At 42.5% G+C, this 15389-nt stretch overlaps 1 protein-coding gene across 5 annotated transcripts in view; it reads left to right on the top strand.

Moving 5' to 3' along the window:
* Positions 1 to 14617, top strand: part of LOC137611291 (protein unc-79 homolog) — a 30313-nt gene extending 15696 nt beyond the window's left edge. For 2 of the 5 annotated variants that reach the window (XM_068339396.1, XM_068339395.1), the window contains exons 21-51: positions 165 to 244; positions 354 to 502; positions 595 to 752; positions 1982 to 2163; positions 2957 to 3158; positions 3259 to 3441; positions 4054 to 4122; positions 4527 to 4816; positions 4909 to 5091; positions 5221 to 5383; positions 5473 to 5622; positions 5727 to 7013; positions 7776 to 7877; positions 8211 to 8327; positions 8597 to 8699; positions 8790 to 8930; positions 9048 to 9086; positions 9210 to 9322; positions 9514 to 9599; positions 9952 to 10185; positions 10416 to 10484; positions 10584 to 10694; positions 11934 to 12038; positions 12139 to 12216; positions 12320 to 12409; positions 12501 to 12676; positions 13047 to 13230; positions 13317 to 13520; positions 13708 to 13785; positions 13879 to 13920; positions 14013 to 14617. In XM_068339396.1, the coding sequence (XP_068195497.1) occupies positions 165 to 244; positions 354 to 502; positions 595 to 752; positions 1982 to 2163; positions 2957 to 3158; positions 3259 to 3441; positions 4054 to 4122; positions 4527 to 4816; positions 4909 to 5091; positions 5221 to 5383; positions 5473 to 5622; positions 5727 to 7013; positions 7776 to 7877; positions 8211 to 8327; positions 8597 to 8699; positions 8790 to 8930; positions 9048 to 9086; positions 9210 to 9322; positions 9514 to 9599; positions 9952 to 10185; positions 10416 to 10484; positions 10584 to 10694; positions 11934 to 12038; positions 12139 to 12216; positions 12320 to 12409; positions 12501 to 12676; positions 13047 to 13230; positions 13317 to 13520; positions 13708 to 13785; positions 13879 to 13920; positions 14013 to 14201 (5357 nt within the window). In that variant the 3' untranslated portion in view covers positions 14202 to 14617. The remainder of the gene's footprint in view (positions 1 to 164; positions 245 to 353; positions 503 to 594; positions 753 to 1981; positions 2164 to 2956; positions 3159 to 3258; positions 3442 to 4053; positions 4123 to 4526; positions 4817 to 4908; positions 5092 to 5220; positions 5384 to 5472; positions 5623 to 5726; positions 7014 to 7775; positions 7878 to 8210; positions 8328 to 8596; positions 8700 to 8789; positions 8931 to 9047; positions 9087 to 9209; positions 9323 to 9513; positions 9600 to 9951; positions 10186 to 10415; positions 10485 to 10583; positions 10695 to 11933; positions 12039 to 12138; positions 12217 to 12319; positions 12410 to 12500; positions 12677 to 13046; positions 13231 to 13316; positions 13521 to 13707; positions 13786 to 13878; positions 13921 to 14012) is intronic. The other 3 variants (XM_068339397.1, XM_068339399.1, XM_068339398.1) reach the window with 3 other exon arrangements.
* The last annotated feature ends 772 nt before the right edge of the window (positions 14618 to 15389 follow it).

The raw sequence follows: 15389 nt of genomic DNA, 5'->3' as shown, positions 1-15389 counted from the left end.
TTTAATGGAACTTATCATTATTATAGTAAACCTTCCTTCTATTTCTACTGCACGCATGTAGGACTTGTGTCAATTTAGAACTCATGTTTGCATTGAAATGTTTTATACGCTGTTCAACTACCTCCATTGTGGAGTTGTTTCTACCTCTACATTGTTTTTTGCAGCCATGAAGAATAACTCAGAAACAAAGTTCTCCTACCAGCAGCTTCCTGTGTCTTTAAAACTCATATACACCATTCTGCAGGTACTGGTTCTGAATAACTACATATTAAAACAGGGCACAAGCACACCAGGGGCATCCGAGAAGGATTTGTGGGATTTTTGGTGTATATTTGGTTTTCCTCTGCATTCAGGAAATGTCTAAGTTTGAGGAGCCTGACATCTTGTTCAACATGCTGAACTGTCTGAAGATCTTGTGTCTCCATGGAGAGCGTTTGTACCTTGCCCACAAAGATCACCCACAGTTTCTGGCCTACATCCAGGAGAAGATGCTCATTCCGAGGTGTGTGCTGACAGGTCGTTTGTATTGTGTTGTTTTGCTCAACATTTTGACAGCGATTTCACTGTGTGTCTAATTTCATGCTTGTGTTTCAGTCTGTGGTCCATGCTGAAGTCTGAGTTTTGCCAGTTGGCCTCCCTGGCTGTGCCTCAGCTTTTGCACGCCCTCTCCCTGTCGCACGGAGCAGACATCTTCTGGAATCTCATCAACTCGAACTTCAACAGCAAAGACTGGAAAACACGATTTGAAGCAGGTGAGAGTTTTCCTCATGCTTTGTAAACACTTAAATTGCATCGGACATCAAATATAAGATATTAGATTTTCAAGTTGATTAAATCCAGTGACCTTCCTCATATGCATCTATAAACCCCTCATCAGGGTCAACAGAATGAACTGATTTTTATTTTTAGTTACAATGGCATGTTTTGTGAGTGGAGTAGCTGTGGTTGTTCATTACTAAACCTTGAGTGGAAAACCATCATTAGTCTGACTATGTAATATACTACCTACGTAAACCAAAGCCTGTCAATAGCTTGCACTTTGGTTGCCATGGTTTCCATGTGGTTCGAACAGAGAAGGATTGTGACATTGTGACATAAATAAGAGAGAAGCTGTTTGACCTTGAGACAGAAACATTGGAGAGATTTTGTGAATCGATACATCAATTAAAGGAAACAGAAAAAAAACCTGATCTGGCAGTTTCCCCAAACATTATTGAATTGTTTTCTGTATAAATACCTTATGTTGATTATTTTTAAATAGAAATTTAAACTTAAATAAATCCACCTGCTAAAGGTTTTTCATGTACAGTATCTCTATATCATTATGTCGAAGCTCTGGACGTTTACTAACGTCCACACTGACATCTAGTGGTCAGGTTTGGGTACTAGCCACGTGTTATTTTTGGTGAGTCTTAAATGCCATACTGCAAAAAATTCATTTACATACTTCATTTTTTAATGTAGCATTGCACACAAATTACCAGCCTTGTATAAAAATTAACCAGAATGAGATTGTGTGCATTTTGATAAACAAAATTTTCTGTAAATTTTGAATTCATTGCTCTACATAATGAGATATTTTGCTATCTTTATGTACGATACACTCCATCTTGAATTTGGAGTATTGAGCAGACTGGAGTATGTAGAGTATAAGGTACCTCTTGTGTATAAAGTAATTTACATATGAAAATATTATAATCCATTTTAATGTGATTTAATGTAGATTATTCTACCAATAGTATTTATTATGTAAGTTCTCAGTTCATTCTCAATTAAATTTCTTATTGCCATGCACATACAGTACATTATAGACAAATACAAATACATCTAAATATTAGCTATGAATAACTTGTCTTAATCAGTCACCTCGTATTTCATTCTATTTCTTTCATCTGGGTGTCAATGGAGAGAGCTCACTTGTCTGTTCTTTTTGTGTAACCTGTGTGTAGCTGATGATGTTCTCTTTCAAACTGTTTCTCAGCGGAAAAGGTGGCCGTTCTGTGTCGTTTCCTGGATATCGGCGCCGTGACTAAAAACCATCTGCTCAAGTATTCACTGGCCCATGCATTCTGCTGCTTCCTGGCTTCTGTGGAGGATGTGAACCCAGCTGTGGCGACACGGGCCAGACTGCTCCTGGATACCATCAAGAGGCCTGCGCTTCAGGTGAGACAGCAGTCACTGCTCATCACTGGTCCTAAATCTGATGAGACATGTTCATGGATTTCTGCACCAAAACTTTTGTATGAAAAGTTTGTATCTTCACTTCTGCCTTTACAGTGTTTTGTGGTGAGGACATTTTTTAACAACACTTTTTTTCAGTATAATAACATAGGACCTTTATTGTAGTGATGTAAGAATTCCCTTCAACTGAATACAAGTCAGTAGAAAAACGTGTAACTCCAAATCCAGCTTTTTTAAATAGAGCAATAATGATCTTTCCTTTTTATATCGACAAATAATGAATTAGCCAAATACACAATATTTTCCATTTTTGAGTGTGCAACATATGCTATATTTGTTGGCAGCCTTTATTATTTTATTTTTCCTAGGTTAAACAAATTTTGAACTAAGTATTTGACAGCAAGTGTATTGAGAACTGTTACTGAAGAAAAAAATGTGCAATTATTGAATGGGTCACATGAATGCTGTGATTTCTGATATATCTATTTAAATCTATAATAAATATTTTTTTAAAAACCTCTGTAACAATGCCTCAAAATTGAGATGAGATGTTCAATTTAGAGTTGAGTTTAGAGTTCAAAACTGAAAAGTGAGTAAAGATGATCAAATTGTAATACTTTTCTTTTTATAATCAGTTAATTGATGAAATTGACTAAATAATTTTGTTAAAATTATTAATTTTCAGCATAAACATAACTTTTTGTGCACATATAGTAATCCTGTGTTCATGGAGCTGCAGACAATCATGCACTGATGTGTTTTATTTCTCATTCAGGGGTTGTGCCTGTGTCTGGATTTCCAGTTTGATACTGTTGTGAGGGATCGGCCCATAATCCTCAGCAAGCTCCTGCTTCTCCACTTCCTAAAGAAAGATATTCCTGCTCTTAGCTGGGAGTTCTTCGTCAACCGCTTTGAAACATTATCCCTGGAGGCTCAGCTACACCTGGACTGCAACAAGGAGTTCCCTTTTCCCACGAGTACATTCAGAGATGCTCTTACTCCATTCACTCCTGCTACTTTTGTTTATGTGAATCTGAAAGTGCTCTACGTTAAGTTTGCAATCTTTTCTGTTGACAGCCATCACAGCTGTACGGACCAACGTGGCCAATCTCAGTGATGCGGCGATGTGGAAAATACGAAGAGCTCGTTTCGCCAGGAATCGGCAGAAGAGTGTGCGTTCACTCCGTGACAGTGTGAAGGGTTGCCCAACGGAGTCCAAAAGGGCATTTTCACTTCCAGAATCCCTGAGCAACCGACTTCGTGAGTACTGGGGATGAGCCTCTGTCTCGCTGCCACTTTGGATCTGAGCCTGTGTCACTTTCACTCAATCTGTGGTCTGACAGTGTTTGCAAATAGTAAAAGTCCAAATGTCTCATATGTGCTTTGTTTTACATTGCACACACAGAGACAAAGTTCTTACCTTTCAATTAGTTTCTTACCAATTTCTGGAACCCAGCAGTGCTTGCATTGTGATCTCTGATCACTTTTCAATGACACAAAATTCCTTTTTATTTGCAAATACAATGTGATCCAAGTCTGGTCCCATTTTTTTAATGTTCCACTCCTCACTCCTTTGTTTATAACTTTCATTTAACACGTATTTGTTCAATAAGGGAGGATCTTGACACTGTGTGGTTAACTTTGTCACTGACTCTGCTCAGAAGGCCAACTAAGTTTCTGGGAGTTGCTGCTCATGATGACCTCAAACATAATGTTATATCTGAAATTTCTGATTAGTCAAATAATTTTTGGGAGCAGTTTTTGTGTGTGTGTATGTGTACGTGTGTCGGATGAAGATGAAGCTCAGATACCTTCCTGTACTTCCTCGCGTGTACATTCTCCTAAATTGTGTTCTTCATATGTGGTTTTTAGCTCTAAGGCTTACGAGGCAAGATCACTCTGCCCCGACACTGGGAGATATGATAGAGAAGGTCCTGCCAGGTAAACAACAACCTAAATCTGAAATTTGCAGTGTTCTTCATCATAATCACATCATGTTGGAGGAAACGTACAGTATGATTATCTTCTTATTACTTATTACGTCAAATTATGATTGTAAATCTGAAAAATCAACTTTGATCAATGGTGACAGTCATTGTTTTTTCATCTTGCCTCTGGCAAACTAACCGCTCATTTTTTTTATGTTCACGCTCCTCACAAATTCTGCATTACTCTAATGTGTGTTTATTGCATGATAAACCCTTCACATGTCTCGACACAGGACGAGTTGACTCACCCACTCTGTTATTACCCCCTTCCCCCCCTTGCTCCCCCCCCCCCACCTCCCCATCTTCTCCCATGCCTGTTGTACGTTTCTGCTCCTGACCCTTTGGCCCCTCTTGCAGGCCAGACCCCATCTCCTGAGGATGACAATATCATCAAAGACCTGCTCCCTGAGGACGCCGGCATCGATCACCAGACGGTTCACCAGCTGATCATGGTGCTCATGAAATTTATGGCCAAAGACAAGAGCAGCGCGGAGGCGGACATCGGCAGTGCCAAGGCTTTCAACACGGTGAAACGTCACCTGTATGTGCTGTTGGGCTACGACCAGCAGGAGGGCTGCTTCATGATCGCACCACAGAAGATGCGCACGTCAACCTGCTTCAATGGCTTCATTGCCGGCATTGCACAAGTAAATAATATTCAATATATATGTACTTATTTTTTCCTCCTGACACATAGTACATGAATGATTCTGACAGGCTTAACTTTCATTTCTTCCAGGTGATGGACTACAATATTGGTTTGGGGAAGCAGTTGCTCCCCCTGGTGGTCCAGGTGTTGAAGTACTGCACGTGTCCCCAGCTGAGACACTACTTCCAGCAGCCACCGAGATGCTCACTGTGGCCCTTGAGGCCACACATTAGACAGTTGTGGCTCAAAGCCCTGCTAGTTATCCTTTATAAGGTGCTTTCATTATAATATGTCAGTGGTTTTTTTTCTGGACCATTGTTTATCCATTCTCATTGGAAACCTCAAAAATAATGTAAATTTCAAAGACTGTTGGGTAACCTAATGATTTTGTATGCACTACAGTACCCTTACAGAGACATGGAGGGCAGTAAAGTTGTCTTGCATCTGATCCACATCACCATCAACACGCTGAATGCTCAGTATCACAGCTGCCGTCCCCACCCTACAGCAGGACCGCTCTACAGCGACAACTCCAACATGAGCCGCTACAGTGAGAAAGAGAAAGGTGACCCAAAATTAAAGCCTTGGGTTGGTTAGAATTATACATGAGGTCTTCATGAATGCAGTAATGATGTTAATTTCTCTCCATCTTAGAAGAGGATAGCGTGTTTGATGAGTCAGATGTTCATGACACGCCGACTGGAGTCGCTAATAAAGAGTCACAGACATTCTTTGCACGCCTGAAGCGGATCGGCGGCAACAAGACTGTGAAGTACCAGCCGGTAGAACTGAACGCCAGAAAAAGTAAGGAGCAAAAGCTTTCTGAGTGAAGTCCAGCATGCTGGCACCTTGGTAGAAATTGTTCATGGATATCACATTTTGACTGTCACTGGCTCTCTGTTTATCAGGTGAAATTGAACTGTCAGAGTACCGTGAAGCCAGCACACTCCAGGACAACATCCTGCACTGTGTCAGAGAAGAGAGCACCAGGAAAAAGCGTCTGCAGGCCATGCACAAGCAGAAGTCTCTGGATATTTCCAACACCGACTCCATCCTTTTCAATCTGGATGAACATCGGCGTAAATCCTGCATTGATCGCTGTGACATGCAGGCGCCATCTGTGATCCTACCCCCATCCTCATCCACATCCCACAGCAAGCATCGCGGCAAAGGATCTTCTGATGGCTCTTCCATTCGGGTAGAGGGCAGCGATCATGTAGATCGGCGAGGATCTCGAGGTGGCCAGTCCGACATCTGCAAACCAGTCATCCCAGAGGTTCGCCTCAGCTGCATGGAGACCTTTGAAGACAAGTTCGACCAGGGCTCGCCAGAAGGATCAGCACAGGGAAAGGAGGACCCTGACCTGATTGACCTTTCCTCTGACTGCACTTCTATTCCAGAAAAACACTCACTGCTCTCTATGTCCGACAGCGACTCCTTGGTGTTTGAGCCATTGCCTCCACTACGGATCATTGAGAGCGATGAAGAGTTTGACCTGAACACCATTATAACCTCCAAGTTCAATGGGAGTCCGAAGGTCTCAGCTTCCCCTGCAAGCAGTAACACTTTGCGACTCTCTCCTGTGGTCCAGGTGAGTGTAGAGGACTGTTCTAGTGATAAAAAGACCCCAGATCTCCTGCTTGAAAGAGTAGGGTTAGAGCGACCACCTCTGGAAAGGAGGTCATACCGAATGACTCCCAGTGCCTCTCTGGACCTTCCAGACCGACCAGAGAATGTCTGTCATGACAGCCCAATGACCCTGAAACAGAAGCGAGACCTGTTGAGAAAGACCCCACATGTTCCCTACACTTCTTTAGACGACATCCCCATAAGCTCAGATGAGTTGACATCAGGAATGGGACCAGGAACAAGCCCATCTGGTCGGACCATCTTCTTGGACATCCCAGAAGACACAGCAGAGCCTCTTTCCTCGCCAGAAAAAAGCAAGAACAGCAACAGCAATGATGAAGAAGAGTATGGGGATGATGAAGAGGATGATGACATGGGTGATGAGGGGGACAGCGACCCAAAACTTGACGATGGGAACAACAATGACGAAGCAGAGTTTAAAATCCAGATTGTTCCCCGGCAACGGAAGCAGAGGAAGATTGCCGTCAGTGCCATCCAGAGAGAATATCTGGACATTTCATTCAACATGTTTGACAAGCTGGGCAGTGAGCAGACCTCCGAAACGGGTAAGAAGGAAGGACACATGATGACCACTCCAGATTTACCAGTGCACTAGTAGTTAGTTTTGTGGTCAAATGTGTTAACCATTAACCACTAAAGCAACAAGCCTTAGCATGAGTCAGCCAAACCTAATGGTTTTTCTTTTGCTTATGTCTCTCTCCATGGTTGACATCCAATGGTATTTTCTGTGAAGTTAGCAAATACAAATCACTTTATTATGGAGCAGGAACAAGATTTTGCACAGGAACTCTGAATCTATATCGGCAAAATATTTGAATATTTTTTTTCCTTTTGATTTGCTAGATTTGATTTCATGAGCTCCAATTTTAGCCTTTTTTCAAGGTTAGACTGTTACTGCAAGGTAATAATGCAGACTTATTAAATCTCAACAAAAACAAATTGAGACGTGACGTTCGTTCTTGATGGTGTCTCAAGCAGAACACGGTCGATTATATTATGATACGTCAAATAAAATGGAAACCAATGGTAGAAAAATGCACATATCAAAATCAAAAGTGAGAGTTTGAATGCAGTTGGAAAACATATTTTCTAAGAGTACCATGTTTGTAATAACGGAAACAGTGAATTTTATATTTCAGAATAAAATGCATACTGAAACACATCCAGAATGCCAAAAATCAATATCAAATCAGCACTCATCAATGTTTTTCCTATAACTATTGTATGCTTACACATTGAGCAGCTTTATTTTTGTCATATAAGAGGATTTATTCTGATGCTAATGTCTCGTCACGGTTGCCTTGCAGATCACAAAGTTCTCTCAACATTGGAAAAGCCACGAGAATCTGCCTCGGCCCCGACGCTCGAAGCTGCTCTGCCTGAAACAAGCCACCGCTGTTCAGTATCAAGTAGGATCCAAAAGCCTTTTAGTCCCCTTGTAAATTTGAATGTTGTGGTGTCAAACAAATCACAATTTTTCTAGTGATTCATGTACTTATGTCATTTCTTAAAATGTCATATTTTGTTAAGTCAAGGAAGCTGGAATAAAATTGCACACGTTTGAATGTTATAATGACGTCTTATTATAGATGCATGAGAAAATGTAGAAAACAACACTCTGAGGTGTTTCCATGTAATTCCTGAGAATGAGCTAAATACGTGGCCTTATTTTGTCCACATGGAACTATAAAATGACAGCGACCATTTCGTTCTGAGGTGTTGTTTCTGTGTCTGACTTTCAGCCCAGTACCGTCAGGTGAAGCGAGGATCTCTGGGAGCTCTGACCATGAGCCAGCTGATGAAGAGACAGCTGGAGCATCAGTCCAGCGCTCCACACAACATCAGCACCTGGGAGACGGGTCAGTCGCTTCATACTCTTCTCCAATTTTCTCCACCAGTGAGAGTTTAGGGAGGTTATATGATCTTCCACACGTGTTTGCTTGTCTGTTTATTAATTTGATTGTCTCCAAAAGGTGTGAAAGGATTTTGATGATGTTGATCTGAGTCTCTTAATCTTTATCTTGGGAAAAAGGAAGACTTGGATACATTTTCATGTTCTTCTTATTGATCTGAAACAGCATCTAAAAGCTGAATCTTACCAAAACCCGTTCTTTCAATTCTTTTGTAGGTCCTACAAAGACCAGTCTGCTTTCTGCACCCAGTACGGTCAGCATGTTCGTCCCAGCTCCTGAGGAGTTCATCGATGAGCAGCCCACCACCATGTCTGACAGGTGTGTGAATAAATAGACCGTTACACATGCCTTGAAACAAACCGTCTTAATGCTTGACTGACGTGATTCATTTGTGCGGAAACAAACCAGATGTCGGGACTGTGCAGCTGTCTTGGAGGAATATGACGAGGAGACTCTCGGCCTGGCAGTGGTGGTTCTCTCAATGTTCATCCACCTCAGCCCGGATCTGGCTGCTCCCATGCTTCTGGACATCATGCAGTCTGTGGGCAGGTACTCTGGGGATTAGCAGTCACATAGAACTTCACCAGTAAATGAAGTTTTATAACCTCAGAGTTCATGTATAATTCATCTCTGGGTCCTGATCTACCGCTTCGTAACTTCTTTTAGGTTGGCATCCAGCGGGAATTTTTCTGGACAAGCTGAGAGGTATGAGACCTTGAAGTCATTTCTTTGCAAACTTGATTATTCGGTTTACTTATGGATGAGTTTAATAGATATGAGATGAGTCTGTCTGTCAGACAGAGTTATTCCCCTTGTGGTATTTTGCAGTATGCTGATTCCAGGAAATGTAGCAGGTGTAGCCAAGCAGTTCCTCCGCTGTATGTTTCACCAGCTGGCACCTAATGGCATCTTGCCTCAACTCTTTCAGAGTAATATCAAAGGTGTGCTCAAACCCCAATGACTCAAAACACATAAAATGTTTGTGATTAATGTACCTGAATGTCCCAGCTGTTGATTTTGTTGCACTTCATATGGAAGTCTGTAACCTATAGCAGATACAGATTTGTAGATTTTTTCCCCCACCTTCATCGTTTTCATGTTAAACTTTCTTGTTGTTGTTGTTTTTTTTCAGATGGAAGTTTTCTGCGAACGCTGGCATCATCCCTGATAGATTTTAATGAATTGAGTTCTGTTGCTGCCCTCAACATGCTGCTGGAGGTGAGACCTCCTTCACTGAATTGTGTTGAGTCGCGCCACCAGCAGGAGGAGCTCTTGGCAAAGCTGAGGCTGAATGCACTCCATAAGTGCATCTAAAACAACAAATCATGCATAATCTGCTCTGCCTTACCAATTTATTGAAATAGTTTCACTAGATAAATGACACAGATAAGAACCCATTGGTGCATGAGCTCATCTCTGCAATCGTTTGTGCTCCAGTGTCCTAAATTCTCAACTCTCATCATGGGCATTATGATTGATCAGGACTGAATGATCAATTAAATGGAAATATATTCGCTTACAGAGTTACTTGATTTAACACTGCAATGGTTAATGCCTTTGTGCCCTCCAGGGCCTGAACAACAAGAAGAGTTTACCAGCAGGGGGCACAATGCTGCACTGCCTGGAGAACATTGCCTCCTTCATGGAGGCTCTCCCCATGGACTCTCCTAGCAATCTGTGGACGACCATCTGCAACCAGTTCCAGACATTCCTCACAAAGCTGCCCTCTGTGCTTCCTCTGAAGGTAGATGTGGACCTTTCCATCTCCTTGGAAAGGGGAAAATTCATGGTTGGAAAGTCCAAAGTTGAGTGTGGTTGATTTGATTATGGTTCGAGGAAAAAGTACCTTACTGTGCCCATATTGAATGTCGATGTCTTTGACCTCAGGGGTCAGATTACTGTGATGTAATCAATTATCACCACAGACAAATATAAAAAATCTAAATCCAGAAATATGCCTGTGCAACAGGCAAAAACTTCTTTAAAATTTTTAAACCAGATTGTTCAACATACTTGTTCGCAATCTGTCATCAGTGCCCGATGGATTCCAGTTTGAGGATTATCATTTGCTTGCTGAAAATCCCAACTACCAATGCAACCCGGGTAAGCCCAGAGCTGAATTTAACGTATTGATTATGAATTATTGATTATAAAGTCTAGACTTCAATATCCAACCCTATCTCATCTTCATATCTCTTACAGAGTCTCCTGGAGCCTTTTTCAAAACTACTGAGCTTCGTCATTCAGTATGGCATGTTCAGCCTTTCCTACCTCGTGGAGCTCTGCGGTCTGTGCTACAAAGCCTTCAACAAGGTACTCATGAGTGCGTTTACATGACAGCTTTTTCTGCAGGCGTGATATTTGGTATGCAGTGATGAAACGTGCTGACAACCTGCATTCATGCAGCTTTGAAAGAGTTAAACCTTTTAAACTAATCCACAGTTTTAAAGATGTCGAGCTCCAGTTTGCTCATCACTCTTTTGGTTCTACACCTACTTCCCGACTCTCCAGTTGGCCAGAAATGTGGCCATGTGTCACTGATGATTAAGTAGGCAATCAGCTAGTATTGATTAACATGATTAGTTGGTGTGCTTGGACTAAGGATGTATGGTGTGTTACTGAGTGGCTGCCTCAGACAGAGATGGAGCCAGGGCTGTCTGCACTGTTAGAACCAGATGGATCCTTACTCTTCCACCACTGTCAACACTGCATGCTTTATGTCTCCTGCAGTATTGATTTTCTACACCCTCTTTAATTCCTTTCTATATAATATCCGCTTTTCAAAACCCAGAGTCACCATGAGCAATTGCTTTTGGAACCTGTGCTGCACAGATTTATTTTTTTGGGAAGAGGTGAGGTTTCTGGGAAGTGCTTGAAACACGATTAGATATATTTGGAGGTCAACCTTTAAGGACACAAAGTCAGATTTCTCTGAGTTTGTTTCACCCTTTTCCACAGCCGCATTGCACTACATGCTAAACATGAGTGGGCCCTCTGGCTTAAGAAGGACCCGTGATTTGCTATTTACCACAAGGACATGTTCCATTGACTTTTAATTATGAGAGTGCTGCGCACAGGTATGCACATTAACAAACCACACAGCGGGAAATGTCGGAGGCAGCTCTGAGCACTTGCCTGCGCTGAACATAAGCAAACATGACTGCATAGAGAAAGAGAGAGACAAAGTGGAAGCTGGGAGATGACAGTGTGGTTTGTAAACAGGCAGCTGGGCTTTGTGTGGATGGGATGAACAAAGAGAGCAGCCTGTCCTCGGGGAGGGAGAAGGCAGCCTGACAGCCTCATTTGAGCTGCCTGGGACTCTGGGAGGAGAGATCTGGACTGGCCTAAATCTACTCCTCAGCTTCACTATTCTCTGTCTATTCTGTCTCCCTTGCCTCCCCTCCCTCCTCTCTCACTGCCTGTCCTTCCCCCTCTATTCAGACTATGGAGTTTATGCTCTCCTCGCAGCATGAGTAAGGGAGAGTGATAATAGAAAAAGGCAGTCTTGCTGCATCAGTACATTTACTCCACTGTCCGTCTCCTCATATCCAGGAGAGAGATAAGTTCTACATGTCCCGCATCGTGGTGTTAGAGCTTCTGCAGGCGCTGAAGTTTAAGTCTCCTCTGCCTGACACAAACTTGTTACTGCTGGTCCAGGTAAAGACACAATCTCAAAATGCTTTTCAGTCTGCAAGAAACAAACACATCACACTGTTTCCTTCTGAGTAGGATTCTAAAACTTGTTGGATTCTTTCAGTTTGTTTGTGCAGATATCGGTACAAGACTAGCAGAATCCACCATCATCCAAAAGCACATGATCTCAACGCTGTCAGGAGTAAGTTGATGTTTCTGCTGATCGTATGAGAATCAGTGTCATAAAACAGGATAGACCCATTGTGATTTGTTCTAAAGGATGAACTGGTTTTTGTCACCAACAGTGCACAACAGCAGCTATGGAATGCATGAGACAATACATAAGTGAGCTTTTGGACTTCATTGCAGATATGCACACGCTAACCAAACTTAAGGTAAGTCACTTTCTTCTTCTGAGCACTAGAAGTCTCGTATAGTTCCCCCCCCCATTTTCCTTTTCGTTCCACCTTTTCTTTTCTTCACTAGAGCCATATGAAGGCTTGCTGTCAGCCATTGCATGAGGACACTTTCGGAGGGAACCTGAAAGTGGGTCTGGCACAAGTCGCAGCCATGGAGATCAGCAAAGGCAATCACCGTGACAACAAAGCTGTTGTTCGTTATCTTCCCTGGCTTTATCATCCACCATCCACAATGCAACAAGGGTGAGTACCAAACAAAACTACAGATGTGTTTCGTAATAATTCATTTTCTTTAACGGGTTAGTTCACCGTAATCCAGGTTTGTTTCTCCGGGTGGTGAGATTTGTCAGATTAGAAAACTCTAGGCTATTTTTAGATCTTGACGTAAACATTTTTAAATGCAAAAAAGGATTTTTAAATCTCAAAACATAAAAAAATAATATTCAGTATTCATGGATTTCTAGCACTTCAAAGAAGTGAGAAATTATGTGGGCGAGGCCAACAAATATGTCAGCAGTAATAATTGAGGAAATATTTAGTAGAATCTGAGAAATATGACTTTTTTTGGACAGATTTGTGACACTGAATTTCAATGGGGGTTTTTTCTCTGCAGACCCAAAGAATTCATTGAGTGTGTGTCACACATCCGTCAGCTGTCTTGGCTCCTCTTGGGCTCCCTGACACACTGCGCTCTGCACCAGGGATCCACTTCCTGTATGCCCATTCCTTTGGATGCTGGCTCCCACATTGCAGATCATCTCATTGTCATCCTCATTGGTTTTCCAGAACAGTCAAAGGTCTGACAGAAAGAAATCCATATAAATATTTACCTGATTTATAACCACCTGACCTGTCTCTCCTGTTTTTGTCTCTGTGTCTCCAGACGTCGGTTCTGCACATGTGCTCTCTATTTCACGCCTTCATGTTTGCCCAACTGTGGACCATCTACTGTGAGCAGGCAGCTGCCGCTCCATCCCCGCTCAACCAGAACCAGACAGAATTCTCCTCCAGCGCCATCCTCACAGGCCTCGAATTCTGGAGTCGGGTTACACCTAGCATCCTGCAGCTCATGGCCCACAATAAAGTGGTGAGTGCTCTACTTTATGTTTTTGCACTCAGGGTATGTTAAAGGTAGCTCAGGTAAGGTGAGTGCCTTAGAAATGTGGTGTGGTTGATCACGCCTGAAATATGAGAAGAGGTAATTATGTTGAACCTTTGGAATTTCTGTTTCATAGAAAATTGAGGTTTTTTGCTTGATAATTTTTTTCTCTCAGATGGTGGAGATGGTGTGTCTTCATGTCATTAGTTTAATGGAAGCACTGCAGGAATGCAACTCAACCATCTTTGTAAAGGTTTGTCATGTTTCTATTATAGTTCTGCATGGCTGATACATGATTATTTCGACATGTAACCTAATACTCGTGCATCCTGGCTGTCTCCTATAGCTGATTCCTATGTGGCTACCCATGATCCAGTCAAACCTTAAGGTAAGGACAGTATCAACACATAACTGTCTACAGACACAATAGATGTGAGTCAAACTAAAATCTCCATCACCTTCTCTTTGTTGCTCCTTCAGCATCTGTCTGCAGGGCTGCAGTTACGTCTTCAGGCCATCCAGAACCGGGTAAACCATCAGTGTCTGCAGGGCCAGACGTCCGGAGCCCCTCCGTTCGCTCTGCGCAAATGGCTGCAGTGCACCCAATTCAAGATGGCTCAGGTGGAGATCCAGTCTTCAGAGGCCGCCTCACAGTTCTACCCCATGTGACCTGTGCTCTGGTCACCTCAGGTCCAGACCTGCATGCAGCCTCTCCAGCTGAACCCTCCGACAGAGAAAAACTCTAATGGAAAAGCGATGCCATGTGGGATCCGTTTGAGCTGATTCGTTTTCAGCACCTCTAGTATAATCTCAGAATATGTACAGTAAAGCTATGCTATTTTAAAGAACTCGTGCTGGAGCTGATCATTAAAGCAAAGCGTGACAAGCTTGTGTGGGATAATTGTATCAGGTGCCTCACTGTTGTATTCGACAGATCTGAAGAATGAGTAGATGACTAAGACCGTTTCTATAGACCCGTGTTCGTAATCGTGAGGGTCTGAAAGCAAAGGCTGTCTAGATTGTATTCTTTCATATTATATCACCTTTTGAGTTGCTTGATTGCAAGCTAGATAATAAAAGTTTAAGAGTTTTTACTAACTATTGAGCCTTTTTGTGATTTCATAAATAATGTCGGCCCATTCAGAATTCAAATGTGACATTTACTGGCCTTTGGTGTCCTGGCTGATTTGGAAAATGTCCAGTTTACCATAATGCCAATGACAAAGTGATAAAATCAGCTCCGTTGTTTACTCCTCTGGACGAGAAACTGAACCTCAGGTGTCTCCGGGAAAATGACATGACATGCATTACTCAGCTCCCTTCTGAGATCCTTGTCAGACTGTCAGTCATGCTGCCTCTTAGCATCAGAGCTGCAATCAATCAGACGGCCAATCTGAGCAGCAGCAGCGTCTTTGTAACTCGATAAGGTGGAGCCAGACGCAGGAGGTAAACAAGACTATTTTGGTTGCTCTCCCCTCCCTACCTCAAAGTGGAAAGCCCCCCCCCCCCCCCGCCCCCAATCTTAGTTCTCCATCCTCCCTCCTCTTTCTTGGCAGCATCGCAAACAGATTGGACCATGCATATACCAAGCAAACATAATTACCTTTTACCTAATGTGGTTTGTTGTGATTAAGCATTGTTGTGAGGTCTAACCACATTACCACAGAGCTGGTCTGAGAATAACAGATGACGTGACAGCAGAGCAAGAGAGCCAAGCAGCACATCCATCTTTGTTTTGATTTTCACTGCTGCAAGGATTTCATTATCGAGCTTAAACATGAATTAGACCTTATTATATATGTGTGTGTGCGTGTGTGTGTGTGTGTGTGTGTGTGTGTGTGTGTGTGTGTGTGTGTG

This window comes from Antennarius striatus, chromosome 17 (assembly GCF_040054535.1).
Source record: "Antennarius striatus isolate MH-2024 chromosome 17, ASM4005453v1, whole genome shotgun sequence".
Lineage (NCBI taxonomy): Eukaryota > Metazoa > Chordata > Actinopteri > Lophiiformes > Antennariidae > Antennarius > Antennarius striatus.
Note: the sequence above shows the minus strand (reverse complement) of the source record. Positions and strands in the feature narration are given on the sequence as shown.